General features: G+C 41.1%; 1 protein-coding gene across 5 annotated transcripts in view; it reads right to left on the bottom strand.

The window, feature by feature from the left end:
• LOC135198554 (deubiquitinase OTUD6B-like) overlaps window positions 1-22,500 on the bottom strand; it is a 29,177-nt gene that overhangs the window by 6,292 nt on the left and 385 nt on the right. For 4 of the 5 annotated variants that reach the window (XM_064226248.1, XM_064226249.1, XM_064226246.1 and 1 more), the window contains exons 2-7: window positions 19,512-19,654; window positions 18,100-18,260; window positions 17,818-17,902; window positions 17,018-17,207; window positions 14,608-14,812; window positions 13,062-13,109 (exon numbers count right to left, since the gene is read on the bottom strand). In XM_064226248.1, coding sequence (XP_064082318.1) covers window positions 13,062-13,109; window positions 14,608-14,812; window positions 17,018-17,207; window positions 17,818-17,902; window positions 18,100-18,260; window positions 19,512-19,596 — 774 coding nt within the window. In that variant the 5' untranslated portion in view covers window positions 19,597-19,654. Of the gene's footprint in view, window positions 1-13,061; window positions 13,110-14,607; window positions 14,813-17,017; window positions 17,208-17,817; window positions 17,903-18,099; window positions 18,261-19,511; window positions 19,655-22,230; window positions 22,368-22,500 lie in introns of those variants that run through there. The other variant, XM_064226245.1, reaches the window with a different exon arrangement.

Here is a 22,500-nt window from a genome sequence, read left to right on the forward strand (position 1 = left end):
CTTGTGATATAAATCACTATCAATTGAAATACCTTATACATATTCCGAATATTCGCTCCCTACTCTAATACTAACCTCAGACAGCAAGATTGTTGGGTTTAAAAATAGAATTTAGGCCAAAGGACCGGGAGTATTGGGACCATTATGAGGTCAGTCAGCCGCTGAACGGGAAATTGAGAAAGTTTTGAAAAGGTGTGAAAGAAGAAAAAACCTCTGTTGCAACAATGAGTCCAGTTGTTAGGAGAGCGTGGAAAATAGGATGAGAGAATATGGAAGAGAAATTTAAATGAAATCAGAAAATGTGAGAGAGAGAGAGAGAGAGAGACGGAGAGAAGAGGAGAGAGAGAGAGAGAGAGACTGAGAGAGAGAGAGACTGAGAGGAGAGAGAGAGAGAGAGAGAAACACAATCGTCTGGATAAAGAGAGAATATAAAAATCAGGGAAAAAGAGAGAGAGAGAGATAAAATCAGGGAAAAAAAGAGAGAGAGAGAGATAAAATCAGGAAAAAGAGAGGAGAGAGAGAGAGAGAGAGAGAGAGAGGGAGAGAGAGAGAGAGAGAGGAGAGAGAGAGAGAGAGAGAGAGAAATTACGATCGCCTAATATCTCCACCTCCGCAAATTGCAGCAAGTTAAAAGGGTATTATCTTAACGATAATACTCGTATAACTCCGTACAGCTATGAACAACCGAACGAGAACTTGTTGCTAATGCGATCGACTCCTATAACAACATCACTTTATTGTATTGATCAGCGTTTTCGTGTGACAGTAATCGAATCCGATAGCAACATCCGTTATTGTATTCATCCGCGTGGGACGGTATTTACTGTATTCATGTTATAAATGCAGCTGAAGCTAATAAGGCAAAATTACGTTCATCAGCAACCTGGACAGAAGTCCCGAGCTTATGTATGAATTCCAACGCAGCCGTGGTAAAAGAAAACTAATAGTATGAAAGAGCTCATTACTGTTGTTTTCACACAGACAAAAGGATTAATAACGTATATAAAGTGTGGAAGGTTCGTAAATACTATGAAAACGAGTGAAAAACGAACGGAATCCTAAATTTAACGCCATCTAACCCGAGGGAAAAACTAGCTTCCGATGAGACGTATCAGTCAAATTTTGGTCTTAAATTACATCGTAAGACGAAACAGATGACTTCGTTACATAAGTAATATCAGATATTCATTAATATGCTACTTAAGGACAAAAACATTAGCCGAGACCAAGTGATATGGTTGAATCTGAAGCCAAGGAGAAAAAAAAAAAATAGACTAGCCGGCATCCTTGTCTGTCTAAACCACACCTCCTTACAATAGTGCTGTTTGACGACAAGCTAGTGTAATTATAATTTAATTGAAAAGTAATAAAATAATATTTAAAGGTAATTAAATTAACTTTATTAGGCCTAATATAAATTTCAGTTGTCATTGTAATTTGATAATACGACTGGTAATAATTTGTAACTGTAATTGACATAAGCTCAATGTAAATACTGACGGCAATAGTCTGTTAAACGTATGAAGACGTTCATACATACAAATTCCTTGTATCTGACATGATTATATGCCCCAAGATAGATACCTCATTGGCTATATTAAATGTCAACATAGTTGAAGACACGTCTCCTTTAAGACGTTTGTACAAACTTGGCATAAGTGAGAGTGTTGTTACGTTAGTCATTTTAGTCAATCAGGAGAGAATGAGATGGATACGGCGACGCAAACCCGTATTCGTCATCCGCTGATTCCAGCGTGAATGACTGCCGAGTTTAGTGTTTATACTACGCAATATGATGATACACAATACAATTATAATGCTTTAGTCGGACATAATCCGATCTTCATTCTGTTCGATTACATTCATATTAATTATCCTCAGATCGGATTCCTCGTTCGTTTTCTATTACACCTGTATTGAATTATCCGAAGTCAAGAATGCCTTAAGCCTACAGCGTTAGCCAAAATAAAAATAACTACCGATATGTTGTACAGCGAATACTTTAGGTTAGGCTAGGCTACTGAATATGCATACGATATATCATCGTGAACACTAGGCTAACCGTAGTTAATTTTATTCGATTTCTCTTCATACTGAATATCGTAAGTCAATATGCATTGAACGGAGAATTAGTTGATATTAACAATTAATCGTAGCGTATACGTAGAGGAAAGTAACCTTAAAGACGAAGAGCATATCTGAAAGACCAACCCCCGGCCTAAAGCTTCTGATGCAAGGAACTCGAAGCAGGAAAAAAGCCTAAAGATGCTCTAAGGACACTGTGCCTCTAAAAACTACTACTTTTAATAGAAAACCGACCCGACCCGAAGAAGCCTGCACTTCTCTTCCTAAACTAAACACTATGTAGCCTATTATCCCTACTCGTCTATACTGACCTAAGTTTTTATCATCTGAGAACTTACACACATCGAGGGAAGGGGAATCTGCTGCCAACACTGCCTGCTCCGCGCCAGGGGGGACGGCGGATCCTGCCCGTGGGCTTGCGGATCCCCATAACCCCCAGCACCGGTTAGGGCTGATTCTGGAACAGGCAGGGGAGCTGGAAAAGAACGATTAGTAATTTCAGTATCCCTATTGCTCGATCTATCCTCACATAATCTTGACCTAAAATCGGTAACAGAGATGTCATCGAGGAAGGGGAATCTGCTGCCAACACTGCCTGCTCCGCGCCAGGGGGGACGGCGGATCCTGCCCGTGGGCTTGCGGATCCCCATAACCCCCAGCACGGTTAGGGCTGATTCTGGAACAGGCAGGGGAGCTGGAACAGAACGATTAGTAATTTCAGTATCCCTATTGCTCGATCTACCTACATAATCTTGACATAAAATCGGTAACAGAGATGTCATACTCGATGTCAGCGTACTCTCAAGTCTCTTAAAGAGCACTGTCTCTAAGTCTTTATCTTGATCTACGTTAGTCTCTTCCTGCCTACAGTTACTTCTTAATACGAGACCTTTCCTATGTTTGAGATACCCTAACATCTGGTCCAAAGACCACTCCTGACATATCAAACATCTGGTCTTTACATTATATTGAACAGGCCTACAATTTATGCATAAGGAATGACTATCGTGTCATAGGGTACTCATCCTTTTCTTGCATTGTTGGCAAAGACGATACGTTGTTGAACTCCCGCTCGTCGTTTTCTGTGATGTCGTGGCCGAGGATGCAGTAGTCGTTGTCGTAGCCTGTGTTGTTTCTTCCTTTGCAGAATCAATGTCTAATGACAAGGTATTAAGAGCAATCCAACCGTAATCCAAAGGGATGCGTAATTCGTCACCAAATTCAATCAAATCAAAGGTGCAAATGAAGGCCGGGCAAGACCAAAAAGGAGTTCGCTGTGGATACATCTGTACTCCACCGCGAACGATAAGTGATTGACGTGAGAGGGCAGGTGTGACCGGCCCGTGAGGCAGGGCTACTAGCGGTGGGCTGGTACTAGGTAACGAGGGTGTTTGCCAGGAGATTGGCAACACTGATCGTTTATTTTAACCAAAGATTGGTAAATTTTTAATAAATGATGGTTCGGGCTGGTAAGTGACCAGGGCTAGTTCAGGTGTTCAGGGGGTGTATTGCAATATATTTTTTAACTTACGTAAACCTGTGGAAAGAAACAGGTTTGTAAGCTTTGAGCTGGTAATTAATCAGTTATTTCCCCTCCTTATAGTGAACCCTCCCATAAGAGGACCTCCTTATAGTGAACCCTCCCGGTGGCTACAGCTCCCGAAATCGATTATCTCACCTCGTTATAGCGCCTACAGCTACGCCACTGAGAAATGATATTGAAATGATATTAAAGTGTTTTATGATGATAGTTTAAGATTTATTGTTGTTTGAACTATTAAAAATAGGCAGTTATAAAGCTTCCCAATATATCAATGGTTTTCGCTATTCGTGGGTGGTGTTTTGTCGAACCTAAACCCCCGAATATGGGGGGTCGACTGTATGTTAATATATATATATAATATATATATATATATATATATATATATATGATATATATATATATATATATATATATATATTTCTGGGCTCAGCTCGTGTCGCTCGCGAAATATCCTTTAATCTATTATTTCTAGGGTAATAAATGTACTAACACATACCAGAGAATAAATAAATAAAGAAAAAAGGTCAGTATAACTGACTCGCTCACCCTCCAAGAGGGTGTCGGTATGAACACTATGGCGAGTGAGACCACTACCACGAGCCAAATGCCAATAGAATTCTCCCACTACAAAATCCCTCCAAGAGGGGAGCCGACCCACAGAGTGGGCAGCAATACTACTACTACTCCATCCCATGCTGCCGACTGCTGCGCCTCTGGTGGCCATCCTTTTCAGTTAGCGCAACACGATACACACGTGCCCTTTTTTACTCGGTGTTTTTTGTGCCCTTTTCTTTGGATTTTTTTACCACGGAGCGTGGCAGCCATCGCAGCAGCTAAGTTAAGTACTCAGTGTTTATTGCTATTTGGTTTTTTTCCGGCCCTGAGCCCGTATTTGCCGTTTTTTAGGTATAAATACGAACTCTAGGTCGGAAGCATGGCAGCATCGGTTCTGCGTCGTGGTGGGTTCGTTCTTGGTCGCCCATACCCAGAACATCCCCTTACTTAAGTACGCTCTATTTTTAATTATCCGCTTTGTTTAGGGTACGGTCTACACGGTTTTGTCATGCATGCATGTCTTTTACCTTATGTAGGCTCCTTCCATCCAGACCCTAGCCACGGCTCTTAGTATCGGCCTCGGCTAGCTTTGAGTGGTAGACTTGCCTTCGGGTTAGTCCGTACACTCCTGGATTTTTTCTCCCTACTATGTTGTTTTCTTTCTTTCATTATTATTCATTTGATTTATTTATAGATATTTGTTTAGGTTAGTTAGGCGTCTGGCTTGCTTAGCCTAGGTTATGGCCCATAGGGGCCTATATGCTACCGCTCTTCAGTTCGGTTGCTTCCCGATAGCATCTCTCTGATTAGTTGGTTATGTTCTAGGCTTAGTGGTCTATTGTTTTGTTCTTACCGCCGCCCCGTGGTCACTACGTGATCACGAGGCAGCCAGACGCCTGTCCAGTCACCTTCCCCCCCTCCCGCTCTTCTATAGAGTCGGGGGGGTGGGTCGGTCTGCCCATGCTCGCTCCGCATACCCGAGCCTGCCCTCCCTTCTCCCCCAGGCGGAGGGAGTAGAGGGACGGGACAGACCCAGACTGGACTCGACCTCTCCGGCTTCTCGGTCCGGCCGGATGGTAAGGTGGGGGGGGACTGGCCTTTCCCCCCTCCGTTTGCTACCCCGTCGCTCCGTTACTAGCCCGAGTCTGTATGTCCTCTCGCTCTTTCCCACCTTACTAGGGCTCCTTTACCACCGGAGACCTGGCATCCAGCGGAAAGGTGCTAGTCCACCCAGCAGGGTGGACCGGAGCATACAGTTGGTCCCTTCTAACCACTCCGTCTCGCTGAGTTACACACTCCGCCACGCACTGGACTTAGTCCGGTACGTTCGAGTTTTTAGGTTTAAGATCTATTATGTTAAACACTAGTAAGTTTATTCTTAAGTACCTTAAACCACCCCCCCTCCCTTACCTGTTCTCACCGGACCTCTCCGGGGTTATAGCCTATTCAGGCGATAAGGGAGGGGTTATGCCCAAACAAATTTTTTTCCGAGCTCCGGCATGCAACGGAGTTCTTCTGTCCTTTAGCCTGTAAGTGATAGTCTTTAAGATACTCATGTGTCTTTTCACTTACAGACCACCAACTGTGAGCATCCGGGATGCGCCGCCACACTTCAAGACCCATGTGGACACGAAGTTTGCCGGTCCCATGCTCCATGCGCGACTCCGCACGGGGACATCCAGGTCTGGTACCACGAGACGTGTACCATCTGTTACGATCTGGTGAGCCAGCTCTTAGACGGGGTAAGTATTCCAACTCCGGTAACTGGTCCTCATTTGTTATAGTGCTTAAGTTTTTACATTAATCACCCTAACTTATGATAAAATTCAGGGGTCTTATAGCCCCTATAATTTTTTAAGTTAAGCTTTAAAATTGGGTTTAGTTTTAAGTTATTCTTAAAATCTAATCAATACCCTCTCTTCCAGGCTCCGGCTGTGAGGGATACCGCACTGGCAACCCTGCGGGCCTGGGTCGGCGGTTTTGGGAAGAACGCCGCCAAGGGTATGCCCTACATCCTAGAGAAGAGGTTGGCAGTACTAATCTTCCCCGGAGGCCAAGGCTACAGGCTACGTCGACCCAGCAGAGGCGGCGGCCCCGACTATCGCTTTCATCCAGCAACAGCTGGCTGCCTCGTTGACGGACCAAGGCCAGGACATCTCCTCGGAAGTCGCGACGCTTGATATCAATGTGGAACCTATGGTAGGTGTAGACGACCTGTTGGTCGAGGTAGGTACGTTGGACACCCAAGGGATGCCCTTGGGTGCAACTGGTTCTTCTACCCACCCCTGCAACCTCTCCATCCTTCCAAGGCTTTACAGGTAATGAACTATATACTTCTCCTGACGCTTCAGTTTAGACCCAAGGTCAAGGGTCAAGCAGTGAAAACCTTGACGAAGACGTCGTCGTCATCTAAGAAGACGGCTTCGGCGTCATCTTCTGCTCGTAAGTCTCCGGCTAGAAACCCCGGAGCAGAGAGATCTAAAGCTTCTGGGTCCGGCTCTAAGTCCTCGAGGAGTAGATCCTCCAGGGAGAGATCTCACACTCCAGCGGAGTCGTCAGTTCCGCTACCCTTGGTTCCAGTTCAGAGCCACCCTTCACCTCCGCAGCAGCTCCGGCTTTGGACTCCAACGCTGGTCTGTTACAACAAGTGGGCGATCTGGTTGGGTCTCTGAAAAACAAACAGCATGGAACAAATGATCTCTCTTTGGTTGTTCTTGATAGGATTACCTCTCAGGGACAAACATTATAGCCGGACTGAGCCAAGCTCCTCTAGCCTCTCCTCCACCTTTCAACATAGGTGGAGCCCAGCTACCCCCGTATGACTCTCTACCTCCGTTCTCAATGAACAAGCCTTGGAGAGTAGCGTCATACGCCCCCTTCCAAGACGGGCTTATTTCTATCCCGGAAATGTGGAACTCGGAGGATTGAGGACTTCGAGTTCTACCCGGAAGACCTTCAGCCTCGTTCATCGGCTACGCCCAGGCTCACCGCCTCAGCCATGACTCGGGATGATAAAGTACCAAAGGAGACAGTCCTCTATTCACGTGACCAGCTCAGAGAGAATGGCTCAGGTGTCTAGAGGACATGGATTGTTCCAACACGAAATCCAACCTTTTAAGAGTCCGTTTACGATCTTTACGATGGAAGAGAGTACCCCGCTCCCTTTCTTGACAAAGATCGCGACAACTACTATTCCAGCAGCCCAGAAGGGGGATTCCATGCCTCAACTGAAGGAAGCAGATCCTAGTCTCCTTTACTTCCTTCAGCCGGTGAATTGTGGGAAGATTTACCTAACACCTTCTCAGCTGGCAAACTCAAACCAGACTGTGCTATGGAGCAGTTTGGTGAGAAGCTACCTAGGCTTCCAGATAGCCTTATTCAGGCAGAATTCGATGCCAAATCACGGTTAGCCAGGTCTATTAATTCCATGGCTATGACCAGGTGGCTACCATTGCCTATGGGTCGGAGCCACTCTTCAAGCTTCTTACCAAATCTCTGACTCAAACGGTGCAGTCGGATATGTTTGAGTTCGCCACTGCCAGGACGAATTGGTAGGAAAAACATGTCCTACAAGAAGCGACAATTCGGCACGAGCCGAATAAGTTGCTTACGTCAAGCATCGGGGAGCAGACCTCTTCCCAGAAGCGATGGTGAAGGAGGTTCAGTCGAGGCTACGAGATTGAACCAGAGCCTTAAAGACCGTTGGGGTCTTACGGCAAAGAGACGACAGGATCAAGCCGGTAAGGGTAAGGCTCAAAGGGAAACCTAGACGTTTCCAGCCCTACCAGAAGAAGCAGCCACGCTTTTTCTCAGCAAGTTCCGGCTGTTCCCTTGGTGCAAACAGCCCAACCCTTCCACCTCAAAGGCTCAGTCGCAGCGATTTGATGTTATCTCCCCTCAGCCTCAGCCCTCCACCCTCTTACGCCCTCTCTCCAGCCTACAACCAGGTCTTCGAGGGTCAAGGCTTCACAGAAGTATGACCGCTCGGGTAAGGGAGGCAGAGGTAAGCGATCCTTTTTGTGGGAGAGGATCGGGAGGTCCCTTTAATAGAGGAAAACATTTCAGGGGAGGCCGAGGAGGCTACCAGAACCAATGAGGAACTTCAGGTAGGAGGGAGGCTGTTTCACTTTCGCCACCGGTGGAACTTCAGCAAGTGGGCTCAGAGCATTGTGTCAAAAGGCCTGGGTTGGAGCTGGTTAGCGAACCCCACCCCCATCCAGACCTTTCCGCCAACTTCCTTCCAAGGAATTGACGGAGTATGCGGAGGATCTCCTTCAGAAAGGAGCTATAGCGAGATCAAAAAGGTTAAAATTTCAAGGACGCTTGTTCAGCGTGCCAAAGAAAGGCTCACAAAAAAGAAGGGTAATCTTAGACTTGTCCCGCTTAAAACTTAGCCATTCGCTGCGACAAGTTCAAGATGCTCACGATCTCGCAGGTGCGGACCTTACTTCCCCGTGGGGCCGTCACCACCTCTATCGATCTTACAGACGCTTACTATCATATCCCTATTGCAAGACACTTCCGTCCGTATCTGGGCTTCAAGATAGGAGACCAGACATTCTCCTTCAAGGTAGTTCCTTTCGGGCTCAACGTAGCACCCGGTGTTTACGAAGCTGGCGGAAGTAGTAGTTCAACAACTAAGATCGCAAGGGGTTTATGGTAGTAGCGTATCTCGACGATTGGTTGATCTGGGCTTCAACAGTCGAGGAATGCAACAGAGCAACACTGAAAGTGATTCAGTTCCTGGAATATCTAGGCTTCAAGATAAACAGGACCAAATCAAGACTCACTCCAGAGTCAAACTTTCAGTGGCTAGGCATTCAATGGAATCTATCCTCCCATACTCTGTCGATTCCATCACCAGAGGAAGGAAATAGCGAAGTCAGTCAAGCAATTTCTAAGTCACAAAACTGGCGTCAAGAAGAACTCAGGAAAGGATCCTGGGTTCAACTCCAGTTTTGCATCAGTGACGAACATCCTAATGAAAGCCAAACTGAAAGACCTAACAGAAAATAACCATCTGGCGCTCACGAGCAAAATGTCAGGTCCAGGGACAAATTATCCTCAGTCCCTCTGATTCTAAAGAATCGACTCCGGCCGTGGGCCGCAAAGTCAAGAACTTGTCGGTGTCAGTGCCCCTTCAGTTTCCTCCACCAGGGATCACCATCCACACGACGCTTCATTAAGCGGTTGGGGAGGATATTCCCAGTTCAAGAAGGTTCAAGGAACGTGGTCACCTCAGTTCCGTCAGTTCCATATAAAACGTACTGGAAGCAATGGCAGTGTTCTTGACTCTAAAAAGGTTACGTCGCCAAAGTACTCCCACATAAAGCTAGTCCTGGACAGCGCAGTGGTAGTACATTGTATAAAACAGAGGAGGCTCCAAATCACGTCATCTAAATCATGTCATGGTAGCCATCTTCTCCCTGGCGGACAAGTTCAGTGGCATCTCTCCTCCACTCATATAGCTGGAGTGAGAAACGTCATAGCAGATGCTCTATCCCGATCAGTACCTCTAGAGTCGAATGGTCACTGGACAACAGTTCGTTCCAATGGATTCTTCAGAGAGTTCCAGGTCTACAGGTGGATCTCTTCGCATCTCAAGCGAACCACAACTCCATGTTATGTGGCCCCCAACCTGGACCCTCTGGCCTATGCCACGGACGCCCTGGCTCTAGACTGGAACAACTGGGAGAAGATTTATGTCTTTCCTCCAGTGAATCTTCTCATGAAGGTGTTAAACAAACTCAGGACATTCAAGGGTCAAGTGGCTCTAGTAGCCCCAGACTGGCCGAAGAGCAATTGGTACCCTCTAATTCTGGAACTGGGTCTTCGCCCTCTTCGGATCCCCAATCCCAGGCTCTCCCAGTCAGTACAAACGAAGACTGTGTTCGCTTCCTCAGGGATTCTCAAAACCCTAACTTTATGGATTTCATGAAGTTTGCAGCGAAAAGGGATGCGAATATTGACCCTCAAAATATTCTTCTTCTTGGAATCCGATAAAAGAGATTCAACTTTGAGACAGTATGATGCTGCTGTCAAAAAGTTAGCAACCTTCCTGAGAGAATCAGATATTAGGATCATGACAATCAATTCAGCTATATCCTTTTTCAGATCCTTATTTGAAAAAGGCTTAGCAGCTAGCACGATTACGACAAACAAGTCAGCCTTGAAAAGATTTTTCAATTTGGTTTCAACATAGACTTGACAGATTCCTACTTCTCGTCTATTCCCAAGGCGTGTGCTGACTTAGACCTTCTGTAAGGCCTACGTCAGTATCGTGGTTCTTAAACGATGTTCTAAAGCTGGCTTCAGAAACCAATAATGCCACATGCTCGTTTATAAGTCTCTTAAGAAAAAACTCTATTTTATTAAGCTTGGCCTCAAGGAGCTAGAATTTCAGAACTGTCGGCTTTATCCAGAGATTCGGATCATATTCAGTTCCTTCCCACAGGGGAAGTGCTACTTTCTCCGGAACGTAGCTTTATAGCTAAGAATGAAGATCCTTTGATGAGGTGGGAACCATGGAAGGTTCTACCCCTTCCACAAGATGTATCTCTTTGCCCAGTTTTCAACCTTACGAGCCTTTCTGTCTAGGACCTCCTCATCCTCATCGGGTCCTCTCTTTAAGAGAGAAAAAGGTGGTACTTTATCTATTAAAGGCATCAGGCAACAAAATCCTGTACTTCATTAAACAAGCCAATCCTGACTCTTTCCCAAAAGCACATGATGTCAGGGCAGTAGCCACCTCAATTAACTATTTCCAAATATGAACTTCGATGATTGAAAAAGTATACTGGATGGAAATCGCCGACAGTGTTCAAACGTCATTACTTAAGTCCTTGGAAGCTCTGAAATTTTCAGCAGTAGCAGCGGGTAACATAGTTTCCCCTGACTCCACTAATCTTTAGTAGAAGAACCAGTCCTCCTTTCTACCTGCCTCACCCAACAGTTCGTCTATCCTGCCTTGTTCATCTACGGTCACCTTGTGTCTTAGCTGCTTTGATGATGATGTAGTGGGTGTCCCTTATTTTTTTGCTAGGGACTCACAGTTGATTATGGATATTGATCTCTTGGATGTCATCCCCTTATTTTTATGCTAGGGGATACATCTTATTTGTAATGGTTACGGGTTTTGTATATTAAGTTATATACATCCTTTATATATTATTATTATTGAGTTTGTTTTTGTTCAACTTATTATGTTAATTGCTCTGGATTTCTGATACATAGCTTTACACAGATACCATTTTTGTACATATATGCCATATTACCCCTGTATATATGTAAATTACCTTAAGTTAAGAAATATTATTAGAATTAAGTGTAATTCAAGCAATATTTCTATTTTGTATCATTGTGTATATGTATCCTTATAGCAATTATATTCTTTTAATTTTATTTTACCTTTTATTTGAGACCTCCTTTTATTTTGTTGATTTTGTTTACAATCTTGTGCTATTTCTCTGGTACGATTTCGCGCAGCGACACGAGCTGAGCCCAGAAAAGGGATTTTGACATAAGGAAAAATCTATTTCTGGGCGATTGGGCTCGTGTCGCCAGCGAAAGTCCCGCCCTACCCAATCCCATCGCCCAAGATTGTCTGCTAACTTCAGGATGGCCACCAGAGGCGCAGCAGTCGGCAGCGCATGGGATGGAGTAGTAGTAGTAGTTGCTGCCCACTCTGTGGGTCGGCTCCCCTCTTGGAGGGATTTTGTAGTGGGAGAATTCTATTGGCATTTGGCTCGTGGTAGTGGTCTCACTCTCCATAGTGTTCATACCGACACCCATCTTGGAGGGTGAGCGAGTCAGTTATACTGACCTTTTTTCTTTATTTATTTATTCTCTGGTATGTGTTTTTAGTACATTTACCCTAGAAATAATAGATTAAAGGATATTTCCTGGCTGCGACACGAGCCAATCGCCCAGAATAGATTTTCCTTACGTCAAAATCCCTTATTTATATAATAATATCACATCACCGTGATTCATATAGATCATTCGAGCTACAAATGTCCTTTAATATCTAATTTGCTCTACCTCGGAATTGGAATTGATATATTTTCATATATGTACCGAAAAGGGGAATTTTTAGTTGATAATAATTTAGTCCCCTCATGGGATCGAAACACCGTCCAGGGACCGGAACGAAATCAGGAACGGCCAGTGATGTTATCCAGTCGGCCAACCACGGAGGCTAATAAGTTTTATTACGATTCTGGCCTTACAAATTCACTCGACCTAGGCCAGAAATCAATATAAAACTTATTAGCCTCCCTGTTTGGCAGACTGGATAACGTCACTGGCCGTTCCTGATTTCATTCCCGTCCACTGGACGGCGGTCGATCCCCATGAGGGGACGAAAATTATTATCACTAAAAATTCCCCTTCAGTACATACTATATGAAAATATATCAATTCCCGAGGTAGAGCGAATTAGATATTAAAGGACATTTGTAGCTCGAATGAGATATATATATATAATATATATATATATATATATATATATATATATATATATATATATATATATATATATATATATATATATATATATATATATATATATATATATATATATATATATATATATATATATATATGTATGTATGATATGTATATATATATATATATATATATATATATATATATATATATATATATATATAATATATATATATATATATATATATATATATATATATATATGTGTGTGTGTGTGTATATTATGTATATATGTAATGTATATATGTATATATATTATATATATATATATATATATATATATATATATATTATATATATATATATATATAATATATATAAATATATATAAAAAGCACTAAAGTAAATATTTGCTACAACTAATATCACATACCTGTAGGACTTCAATTTTTCTTTTCAGCACTTGTGAGAGAGCACGGAGCTGTAAAGAAGAACATTTATGTCAAATCAACAATCATGTTTAACACATGAATTTCAAGAAATATAAATTTATAATTAAATAAAACAAAAAATATACATGAAATGTTCAGTACTGAATAGTTCTGTTACTGATTATTATATGTTCTAAACAAACAAATGTTCTAAGATGGTTTGTGTCAATGAGAAGAATTTACAGTCTAAAACAGATGTAACTTTCACTGATACACGTAGTATGTGCTGAGATTCAAAGTAAACACCACACAAAAGGAAGGTTCTAGATTGTGGCCAGCAAGTCTCCACGAATAGTCTGGTACAAATACTGTATATATGTGTCCACCCAGATCATTAACTTAACGTTCATTCACCTTCAATCTGACTGGCTTGAGTCTCCTCATGAGTATCCGGTACAAATTATTTCAGTTGCTTGAGCTGCACCATGACTAAATAGTCTACGAGGAGAGTATTCACAAATATAATACCAATCATTATTAATCTTATTGTACAGTATTGTACTGCACATATTTTAGATGCAATTCATTTTGGGAAATTTCTCTGAAATTGATTGAAATACCACTTACGATAGGTTATTAATGACTTTATATACAATATAATCTAAGCAAGTTGCTCCAAGTACTGACTGTGTAAACTATTTGCCAACCTTCATTACTTAACACATTTCATTGCTTACTGGGAAAGGTAGACATAACCCTCTCAGCTGTACTCTTATTCTTGCTCATTTTCCTTGATCAAGCACTGGGACATTTTCTTTTAAATTTACAAATATACTCTACTTAATACCTTACCTTTCAACAAAAACTTAGTTTTACCTTATATTTTTTAGGATAATATGAATGATTCAAATATTTTGCAAAATGATGTACCAAATCTATGCTGAATTGCTTCATAAAGTTTGGCCTCTTTTTTTAACCATCATTAAATTACAAATGTCTCAAAAGACTACGGGTTGTAATTAAATGTTTTATCACTAAAGAATAGAAGGCCACTGTTACCATCAGACTGCTTCCTCAAGTTAGAGCATGTTTACTGTTGAAATGTTACAATGGAAGTGTTTTGTTCACCAATTTGCTATACTGTATACTGGTTTGTAGTGTGACTTCTCATGTTCTTGTCTCAATTCAGGAATTGATTTTATGTAAATTGAATAAACAGATTTTATGTAAACCTCAGCAAAAGACTAGGGAGGTTGATTGTCCAGGAACTTGTTTTGAACAGTTTGAATTAATATTAAGTACTGTATAGGTGTGATGGAACTTCAAGAATTCCAGTCTGTAGATGGTGAAAAGAACGCTGTAAATGTAACCCTGCTGACATCGGTTGGGGATTTTCCATATAATATCAATCGTGAACTCATGGTATAAACACGTTACAGTATTTGTAAATAAATTACTAATACTGTATAATGGAAACCTAGCCTTTACTTTGAAAAGGGGGTCAATACTGAAGTACATAACCAGAGTTATATATAAAATGATTCTTACCTCTGGCTGCCCTCCCCAGGCATTAGTGTTTTCAATCTGGTCACAATACTCCTCAAACTCTTCAGGGGTTAACTGCTCACCAGTATCTGGATTAGTGATAAAAGGACCAAAGTCATCACTATGAAGACGAATATACTGGCTTGCTTTACTTCTTAGCCATGAGACTGTTACATCTGTCATTTGATGAGCCATAGCTGCATACATACTGTTGAAAAAATAAATTATATTACAATACTGGACAGACATTTAGGATGTTAGTAAGACTTGATGGGATAAATAGCATAACATCAAAGATAATCTCATATGTTGAATTCTAAAGATAATCTCATATGTTGAATTCTAAAGGAACTTGGTAAAGATAGGAGGCACTAATTAAATTCTGTGCAAAGGATACATGGTAGTCATTTAATACCTGAATCATTCCTTGATCTATGAACTTAATACAATACAATGAGGTCATATTTATTGATATATCATATTTTGCAACTGACTAATCTGCTGGTCACTGGATGAGCTTAGTTCACATGCTCATCAGGTGTGCATAGAATGTTTTTCTTTCCAGTAAGAATTCTTCTTGACAAACCTCTAAGATACAAGAGGTGTGGGGGAGGGGGGGGATACTTAATACTAGTAAGTAACCAAATAATATACATTTCATTAAATTTTTCATTATTTGGGATGATGCTTACCCAATGCTAAAATTAGTTGATTCCCAAATAGAGAAGGATGGTGGGTTAGTCCAACTGAAGGAACATCCACTCACCCAGGAAACTTCAGGTTTCTTGTCAGACTTTAAATATTCCTACCTGTCTTTGGATCCTTCCTGGTAAGTATTGCTGCCAGAAGATAGATCCACGACACTGAGTAAGACTAAAGATTAGCATGGTTGGAGAAGCCTTAAGGAGAAAGCCAACTCTTCAGAGGTGGTGTCAAAGTAGACCCTTGTGCCTGGGTCCAATATGTCCAACAAATGATAGAAATGCCTATAGATAAAAATGTACACTTCTACATATACAATATACCTTCATACTGCAGTCTGTCTTGGCAGGGGAGGGAAGCACTAAAGTGATGGAGTCCACTGAGACTGTATAATTGAGGAACATTTGAGTGAGGACCAATGTTCCAAGAAGGCTCCACCAGAATTGCAATAGGAGGCCAATCCTTTAGCAGCTCCTTCATCTCCTAAGGATGTACTGTATAAAGTCAGTGCAACAAAGGTAGGAGCAGTGGAAGCAGCAGAAATTACACAGCACCAGCCAAGAAGAGTGCACACATCTCCTATGGAAGTATAAGAGTCGGTACAACAAAGGCTGGAGCGATGGAACTAACAGAAACTAACATTACAACAGCCAAGGAGAGTACATATCTTCCTCGCCAAGAGGAAAAATGGGCAGGCACTATCCCAGAAGAAACAGAAAGGGTCATTATAGGCACAGAACTGGTAAGAGGCGAGTCTATCAACACTCTCAGGTGCAAAAAAAACCACTCAGTCTTGACAAGCCCTGAAGTGATGGAGTCCACTGAGACTAGTGTAGTTTCAGGAACTTTTGGCAAAAGCCATATCTTCCAGGAGGGCTCCATCAGCATGTCCAAAGAAGGCCAAGCCCTTACCGTTCCTCTGTCTCCTAAGGAAGTATAAGAGTCAGTACAGCAAAGGCAGAAGCAGTGGAAGAAGCATAAGTTAACATTACAACAGCCAAGGAGAGTACATACCTTCCTCACCAAGAGGAAAGAATGGGCAGGTACCATCCCAGAAGAGGCAGCAGGATTCAAGATAAGGGCAGAACTGGGAAGAGGTGGTGAATGTATCAATCTGTTCAAGTGAAAAGAATCTAGCACACTCAACCACGATCATTATTCTTTCTTGAAGAATCATCACATGCCATCATTGTACTACACAAGCCAAAGTCTTAACCATTTAAATAAAATAATTACTTCAACTTCAGCACCAGCCATGGTGCGAGTTTGCAAAAACGTCTGAACACCATGAAACCCTACCCCATCTCTCACCTCCTGCTAGTTAACTATCTTTTTACCAAGGTTTAATGACTGACCAGCTTTCACCAAAGGTATGTCCATATAAAAGGCAAAGGTCTGCATTCTTATAAAAACAATTACTTTCACAGTTAAAAAAGTCAATAATCACCACTACTGAAATCTAACATTTTGCCTTACATGTTGATGAAAGACCAATAGAATGTATTTTTTACGGATATAATTACGATTTCAAGAAAAAATGCTTAAAAAAAACTCCTATAAACTTTTTACGATACTGAGTAACTATACCATCAATAAAAAACAAACTATGTTATTTGAAAAGCCAGCAGAAAGAAAATTACATACTAAAAACTGAGTATATTCTTAAATAATTGCCTGAAACACACATACTAAATTTATATATATGACTTACCAATCGCCATCAGGTTTTATTTCAAACATCTTTAGCTTCCTAGCTTTTAGTAAAGCCTTCAGCTTAGCTGCTTCAACATTACGAGCACAAAAGCGGTTGTTTTCCTTTTCCTCACGTATTAGGGCTTCACGAGCTCGATTAGCATCCGCTTTCTTCTGACGCCGTTTTGCTGCTTTACTCATCTTCTTTTCTGTTAATGTAAGGTGGCCCAATCAATATACAGTATTCAAGCAAACACACTATATTTCAGTATTTTAAAAACTACACGAAATTAAAATAATTTTTTTCTCACCTAAAAAAGACCATCACTTTTACTTATGCTATATTGGCTATGCTTCTTCCACCCGACTAGGAAAGGTGAATAATGATGAAGATAGGCGAGATGAATAGAATGCACCTATCAACAGATGCTTAACCTACAATGGATACAACTGTTTCATCAACAGTCTAGAATTCAACTTGTACTCAAGTACTATTACTATATGAATAGATTTAGTACTGTAGTTTTTTATCTAAGGTATGCAAAAACAATGTATCAAAATTCTGGTTTAACACATTAGTAATAACAATTATAATAAATCATGCTGTATGCTTAAACCCAAGTACAACTATTATCTGATAAATTGCCAAACTGACTCAAGGAAGAGGGGGGGAGGGGGGGTTGTAGTTACAAATGAGCCTTCAGAATAACATCCCTATCTTTGTCCCCACCAGAACTGAATGTAGGGCAAAAGATTACCATAGCCATCATGAAAACAATACCACATGAAGATACCGTATAGCTGCAAAACTCAACTAACCTGGTCCTTGAGTGCCATGACCCTCAGTTGAATCAACTTCCGATTCTTGTTCTGTCACTTCAGTCGAGATCTCTGTATCATTACTCTGCAATAAAAACAGACATATTACCATTCTTCTGAGAGACAGAAGGGTGATTTTGGGGAGATCATAGATCAACTAGCTCACTTATCAGTAACCACTGCCTAGTTCTCCATGTTCCTAGTTTGGGTGGTTTATATTTTTATTTTTTTGTTCCCTTTTTGATTATAAGAACAATTATGAATTTCATGTAGCACACTGACCTCCTCCTGCTGACCTTCTAATCCCTCTTTATGACCTATTGCAGCAAGTTCTTCTGAATGGCGACTCTGCTGTTCCTGCTCAAGACGTGCTATTTCTGCAGTTATTTCCTTTTTCTTTTTTTTATCTTTATTTATACTTTTCTTGAGCTGCTGGATTTTGGCTGTAAATGAAATACACAAAAATGACTGTACATAACTAAACATTTGACCCTTCATGTATGAATGCTGGCATACAATTCCTTTACCTATACTAAAACCCTGCCAGCAGAGACACTAAATGTTTATATACAACACTGTTTACACGACTTACATGTACGCATCATTTTGCAAATGGCAATACTCTGCATGGCATGAATCATTTTAAATACCACAGTTGAGCTATTTCCTAGGATTTTTAGCAAATAATGTGTTGTGCACATAAGCATGTATACATACATACACACACACACACACACACACACACACACACACACATACTATCCAACAGGCTAGGTTTACACATCAGTCCACAACCTGATGAGACTACATACACAACAGATGGTCTCTGCATTTTCTATTGGGCATTCAAAGGCTGGGTTAGCTGTTTGGATTAGTGACTACATGAGAGAATTCAGTGATCGATAATGAAGAGACTTAACTACTATTTCCCTGATACCCACAGTGGTCAAAATGATGGCAAGACCTCGAGAGCAAAATCCATAGAGCACCAAATACAGAACTTCTAGTACTGATGACTAGCCCTGAAACCATTGCCCTCATGGATGAGTTCTGTGACCTCTTTAATTAAAAATGCCACTCCAACTTGGTGTGCAAAGGTTCCACACGCAAAGGGTCAAAATAAGACTACATAATTCTGAGATGCTGTACACTCAAATCTTTGGCAAAATGAATACGCAGTGCTGACAGTCAAGTTAGTGCGAGTCCACCACCTCCTCAGGCACTTGTCTTTTTACCAAGCTACAATGGCCAAACCAGAACCAGTTTTCACTTAAGATATATCATAAAGATGAAGCTTTATGTCCTCTTTGGAATCAATGATAAAAGACTTTTATGTAGAGTACCAATTTTTTTTATTAAGTATATAACAGGTAATATATTCACTTTCTTGGTGTACATACTTGGCACGCTGCAAGATCAATCAATTTTCCATCTCTGAACTTCCTCAATTTTTTTCAAAATAGTTTGAGTGAATCCTACATAAGTCAATGGCTGAATGATTTGTATGCTGGTTTAATTATATAAAAATTCTATTTCCAAACACGAAATGAGATTTAGAACATAAGAAATTTAAACTACTAACAGTATCAATAAGTTCATATATTTACATCAGCTATACCTAAAAATTCCAATTAAAATACTCTTCACTTCATATCAGCATATTTTACAAAGAAAAAGAAATACATAAATCTTACCTTGCAACTCTTTCTTCTCTTTACGTTGACGAGCCAAAATTTCTTCCGCTGCCGAGGTTCCCTCCTGTATTTCTTCCTCCATCATACCACAGCTAAAATGTCTACCCTTCCCAGTCCGGCAGCAATTAGGATGGTTTCAAAAACTGTAAATAGAAATACAGTACTGTCAATTTTATATAAAACTTTCAAGACTTTCATCAATAAAAAAAATTTAAAAATTAGGTATCGTGAATAAGATAATCTACAAAATTTTAATGATATGTACTGTTCGTAAATTGAAAGTTTCTTAGATTTACAAACCAAGGCATTTTCTACAATATTCCTAATATAACCTGTAAAAAGTCATTGAAGCTTAGCACTAAGGTGGATAATTGGTTGCAGGCAGGTGAATACTAGTTGGATACCACCCACACATCTTTCAGTAACTCTTCAATTTCTAGTTCAGCAAATAGGGACCATATGTGGTAGCCTGACGTGGGATTATAAAAGCCTTTGGTTCGTATACAGTGGACCCCCCCGTATTTGCATTCTCCAGATTCGCGGACTCACACATTCGCGGATTTCTCTCGGGAACGTTTCCCTGCATTATTCGCGGAAAATTCGCGCATTCACTGTATTTTTCTATGATAAATATCCACAAATTCCTGGGTTTTTTTGTGAATTTCATCATAAAATGCACTTTTTGTTATTAAACTATTAAAAAAACCAAGTATGAAAATTATTAGTGGGTTTTTCTTGAGTTTTAACTAACAAAACAGGCTGTTTTTAGCATTTTTATAGGGGTTCCAAACATTCGCGGGTTCTAACTATTCACGGGGGGGTCTGGTACGCATCCCCCGCGAATACGGGGGGACCACTGTATAAGAAAAATACAAATTACCCATAAAATTTGGTATTTTTTCCTTCATATAAAACCACCACCTATCCTATATGAAATTCAATCTTTAGGCAGGAGGATCATGTCACAAAAGCAACTGGAACTGTTCTGCAAGCTTAAGAAATGTGAGGTTATCAACCTCTGCAACATTTCGTAAGTCTCCACTCATAGTGGAAATCTCCATTTACTGGTGAAACTGTACACCTGGAACTTCCACAGAATAAGCAGTACATATTTGGGGCCAAGTAGGGTACACAGATCAAAGGTCTCACTAGGTAAGAGCTCAGACTGGGTACCCGACTTGGCATCCAAGGAGAAAGAATTGGAGTAGGCACCTTCCCTTCTGCACATACCCATCCCCTGACTAAGGGGGATCAGCTCACAAAAAAGGGAGAGGAAAAAGAATAAAAAGTGGGGGGGGAAACAATTACCTATGTAGCACTAGACACCACAGGTTACATTCAAGTTAGGTTAAGCCCAAGATGTATCATTGATTTTGCCTTGTCAGCTCTTTGCACCATAGCCTAATTATAAGAATGGAATGGAATATAAACCATAGGCCAAAGGCCAAGCACTGGGACCTATACGGTCATTCGGTGCTGCGAAGGAAATGGAGTAAAAAGGTTTTAAAAGGAGGAAAACCTTGCAGTAGCATTGTGAAACAATTGTTAGGAAACGGTAGAAAGTAAGATGAAAGAATGAGAATATAAATTGTGTTACAGTAAATGGAATGAGGTGCCCCTATGGATATAGTAGCCTACTTGATAAAATGTTTCACGACTTCGACTGAATGCATACACAAACCGCTTAGATGAACTCTTAGGGCCATTTACACTTCTGACTTTTGTCTTAAAATTTGGGCAACGCAGCTTTGGCGCTTCTTGTCTGTGCAATCAACTGGGCTACTTTCTGGTTTCTGGCCACCCAAAATTCGAGCAAAAGACCAACCCATAGGGGACCTAGGGTAAAAAACCGCATGGTACAGGGATGGACCATGTACGATCAATGTGTACAACCCCAAGAAAAGTACATTATAACGCGTCCTGACACCGGAGTAGAGGTCTTTAGCTCCGTTTCTCACCAACAACAAGTCGCGTCTGATGCCCATCTCCGATGTCAGGACGCGTTATAACGTACTTTTTGGGGGGTTGTACACATTGATCGTACATGGTCCACCCCTGTACCATGCGGTTTTTTACCCTACTTTGTTAGATAAAGGGCAATAGGTAGGTACTATAGGAGAAAAAAAAGTCATTGTAATAAAAAAAATGAAAATGAAAAGTAGCCTAGGCACTACAGTAGAATGTAGCCTAGGCCATGCCTACAGCAAGAAATCAATAATGTAGGCCATAAAATCAGTGGTTATCCCCAACTGGCCACTTCTAATACCTAGGTAGTATGGCCCATGCCTCCCGAAAACGTTAAGTTGGGATAGCCTAGTAGTACCTAGGTACTAGGGTAGTCAGGTCCGTGGGCATCCCGATTTTAACATCAAATTATAATTTGTAAAAATATATAGTACCTATAGCTAGCTACCTTAGGTACCACACAGGCTTGTGGACTTTGCCATTATAAAACCAACGTAAATTAAGATGAAATTTACAGCAATTGGCTTCCAGTACCTGCAATTTGTAGAGAAATTGTAAAAGGGCCTATACACGAAACGTCAAATTGGGATACCTAGGCCTAGCCTAAGGCCCTAAGGTAGAGGACGGAGAACTAGCGGTGGCACTAAGCCGGTGTGCATCACGATTTTACCATTAAATTAATTTGTAAAAATGCCAAACAGGTTTCTGTACCTACTTGATCCTTCTAAAACCAACGTACACCAACGTAACTTACGATGAAATTTAATCCAATTTGCTTCCAGTCAAAATTGCAAGGTCGTGGTTCCAAAGCGACCACTCAACAAACACAGTTCCGGGCACATAACAATATTATCATCGTGAGGTACAAATCTTTATTCGTTATCGTTTAAAATGTTACCTTATCTAGTTTTACTGTAATTTTTTTTTTTACAAAATTTTCATTTTAAATACGTTAGTAATGGTAAGCTGCTCTCTTCTCCCTCTATGAGCGGTGTCCTCTGAGGTAGAATGTGGATGACATTTG

This window comes from Macrobrachium nipponense, chromosome 22 (assembly GCF_015104395.2).
Source record: "Macrobrachium nipponense isolate FS-2020 chromosome 22, ASM1510439v2, whole genome shotgun sequence".
Lineage (NCBI taxonomy): Eukaryota > Metazoa > Arthropoda > Malacostraca > Decapoda > Palaemonidae > Macrobrachium > Macrobrachium nipponense.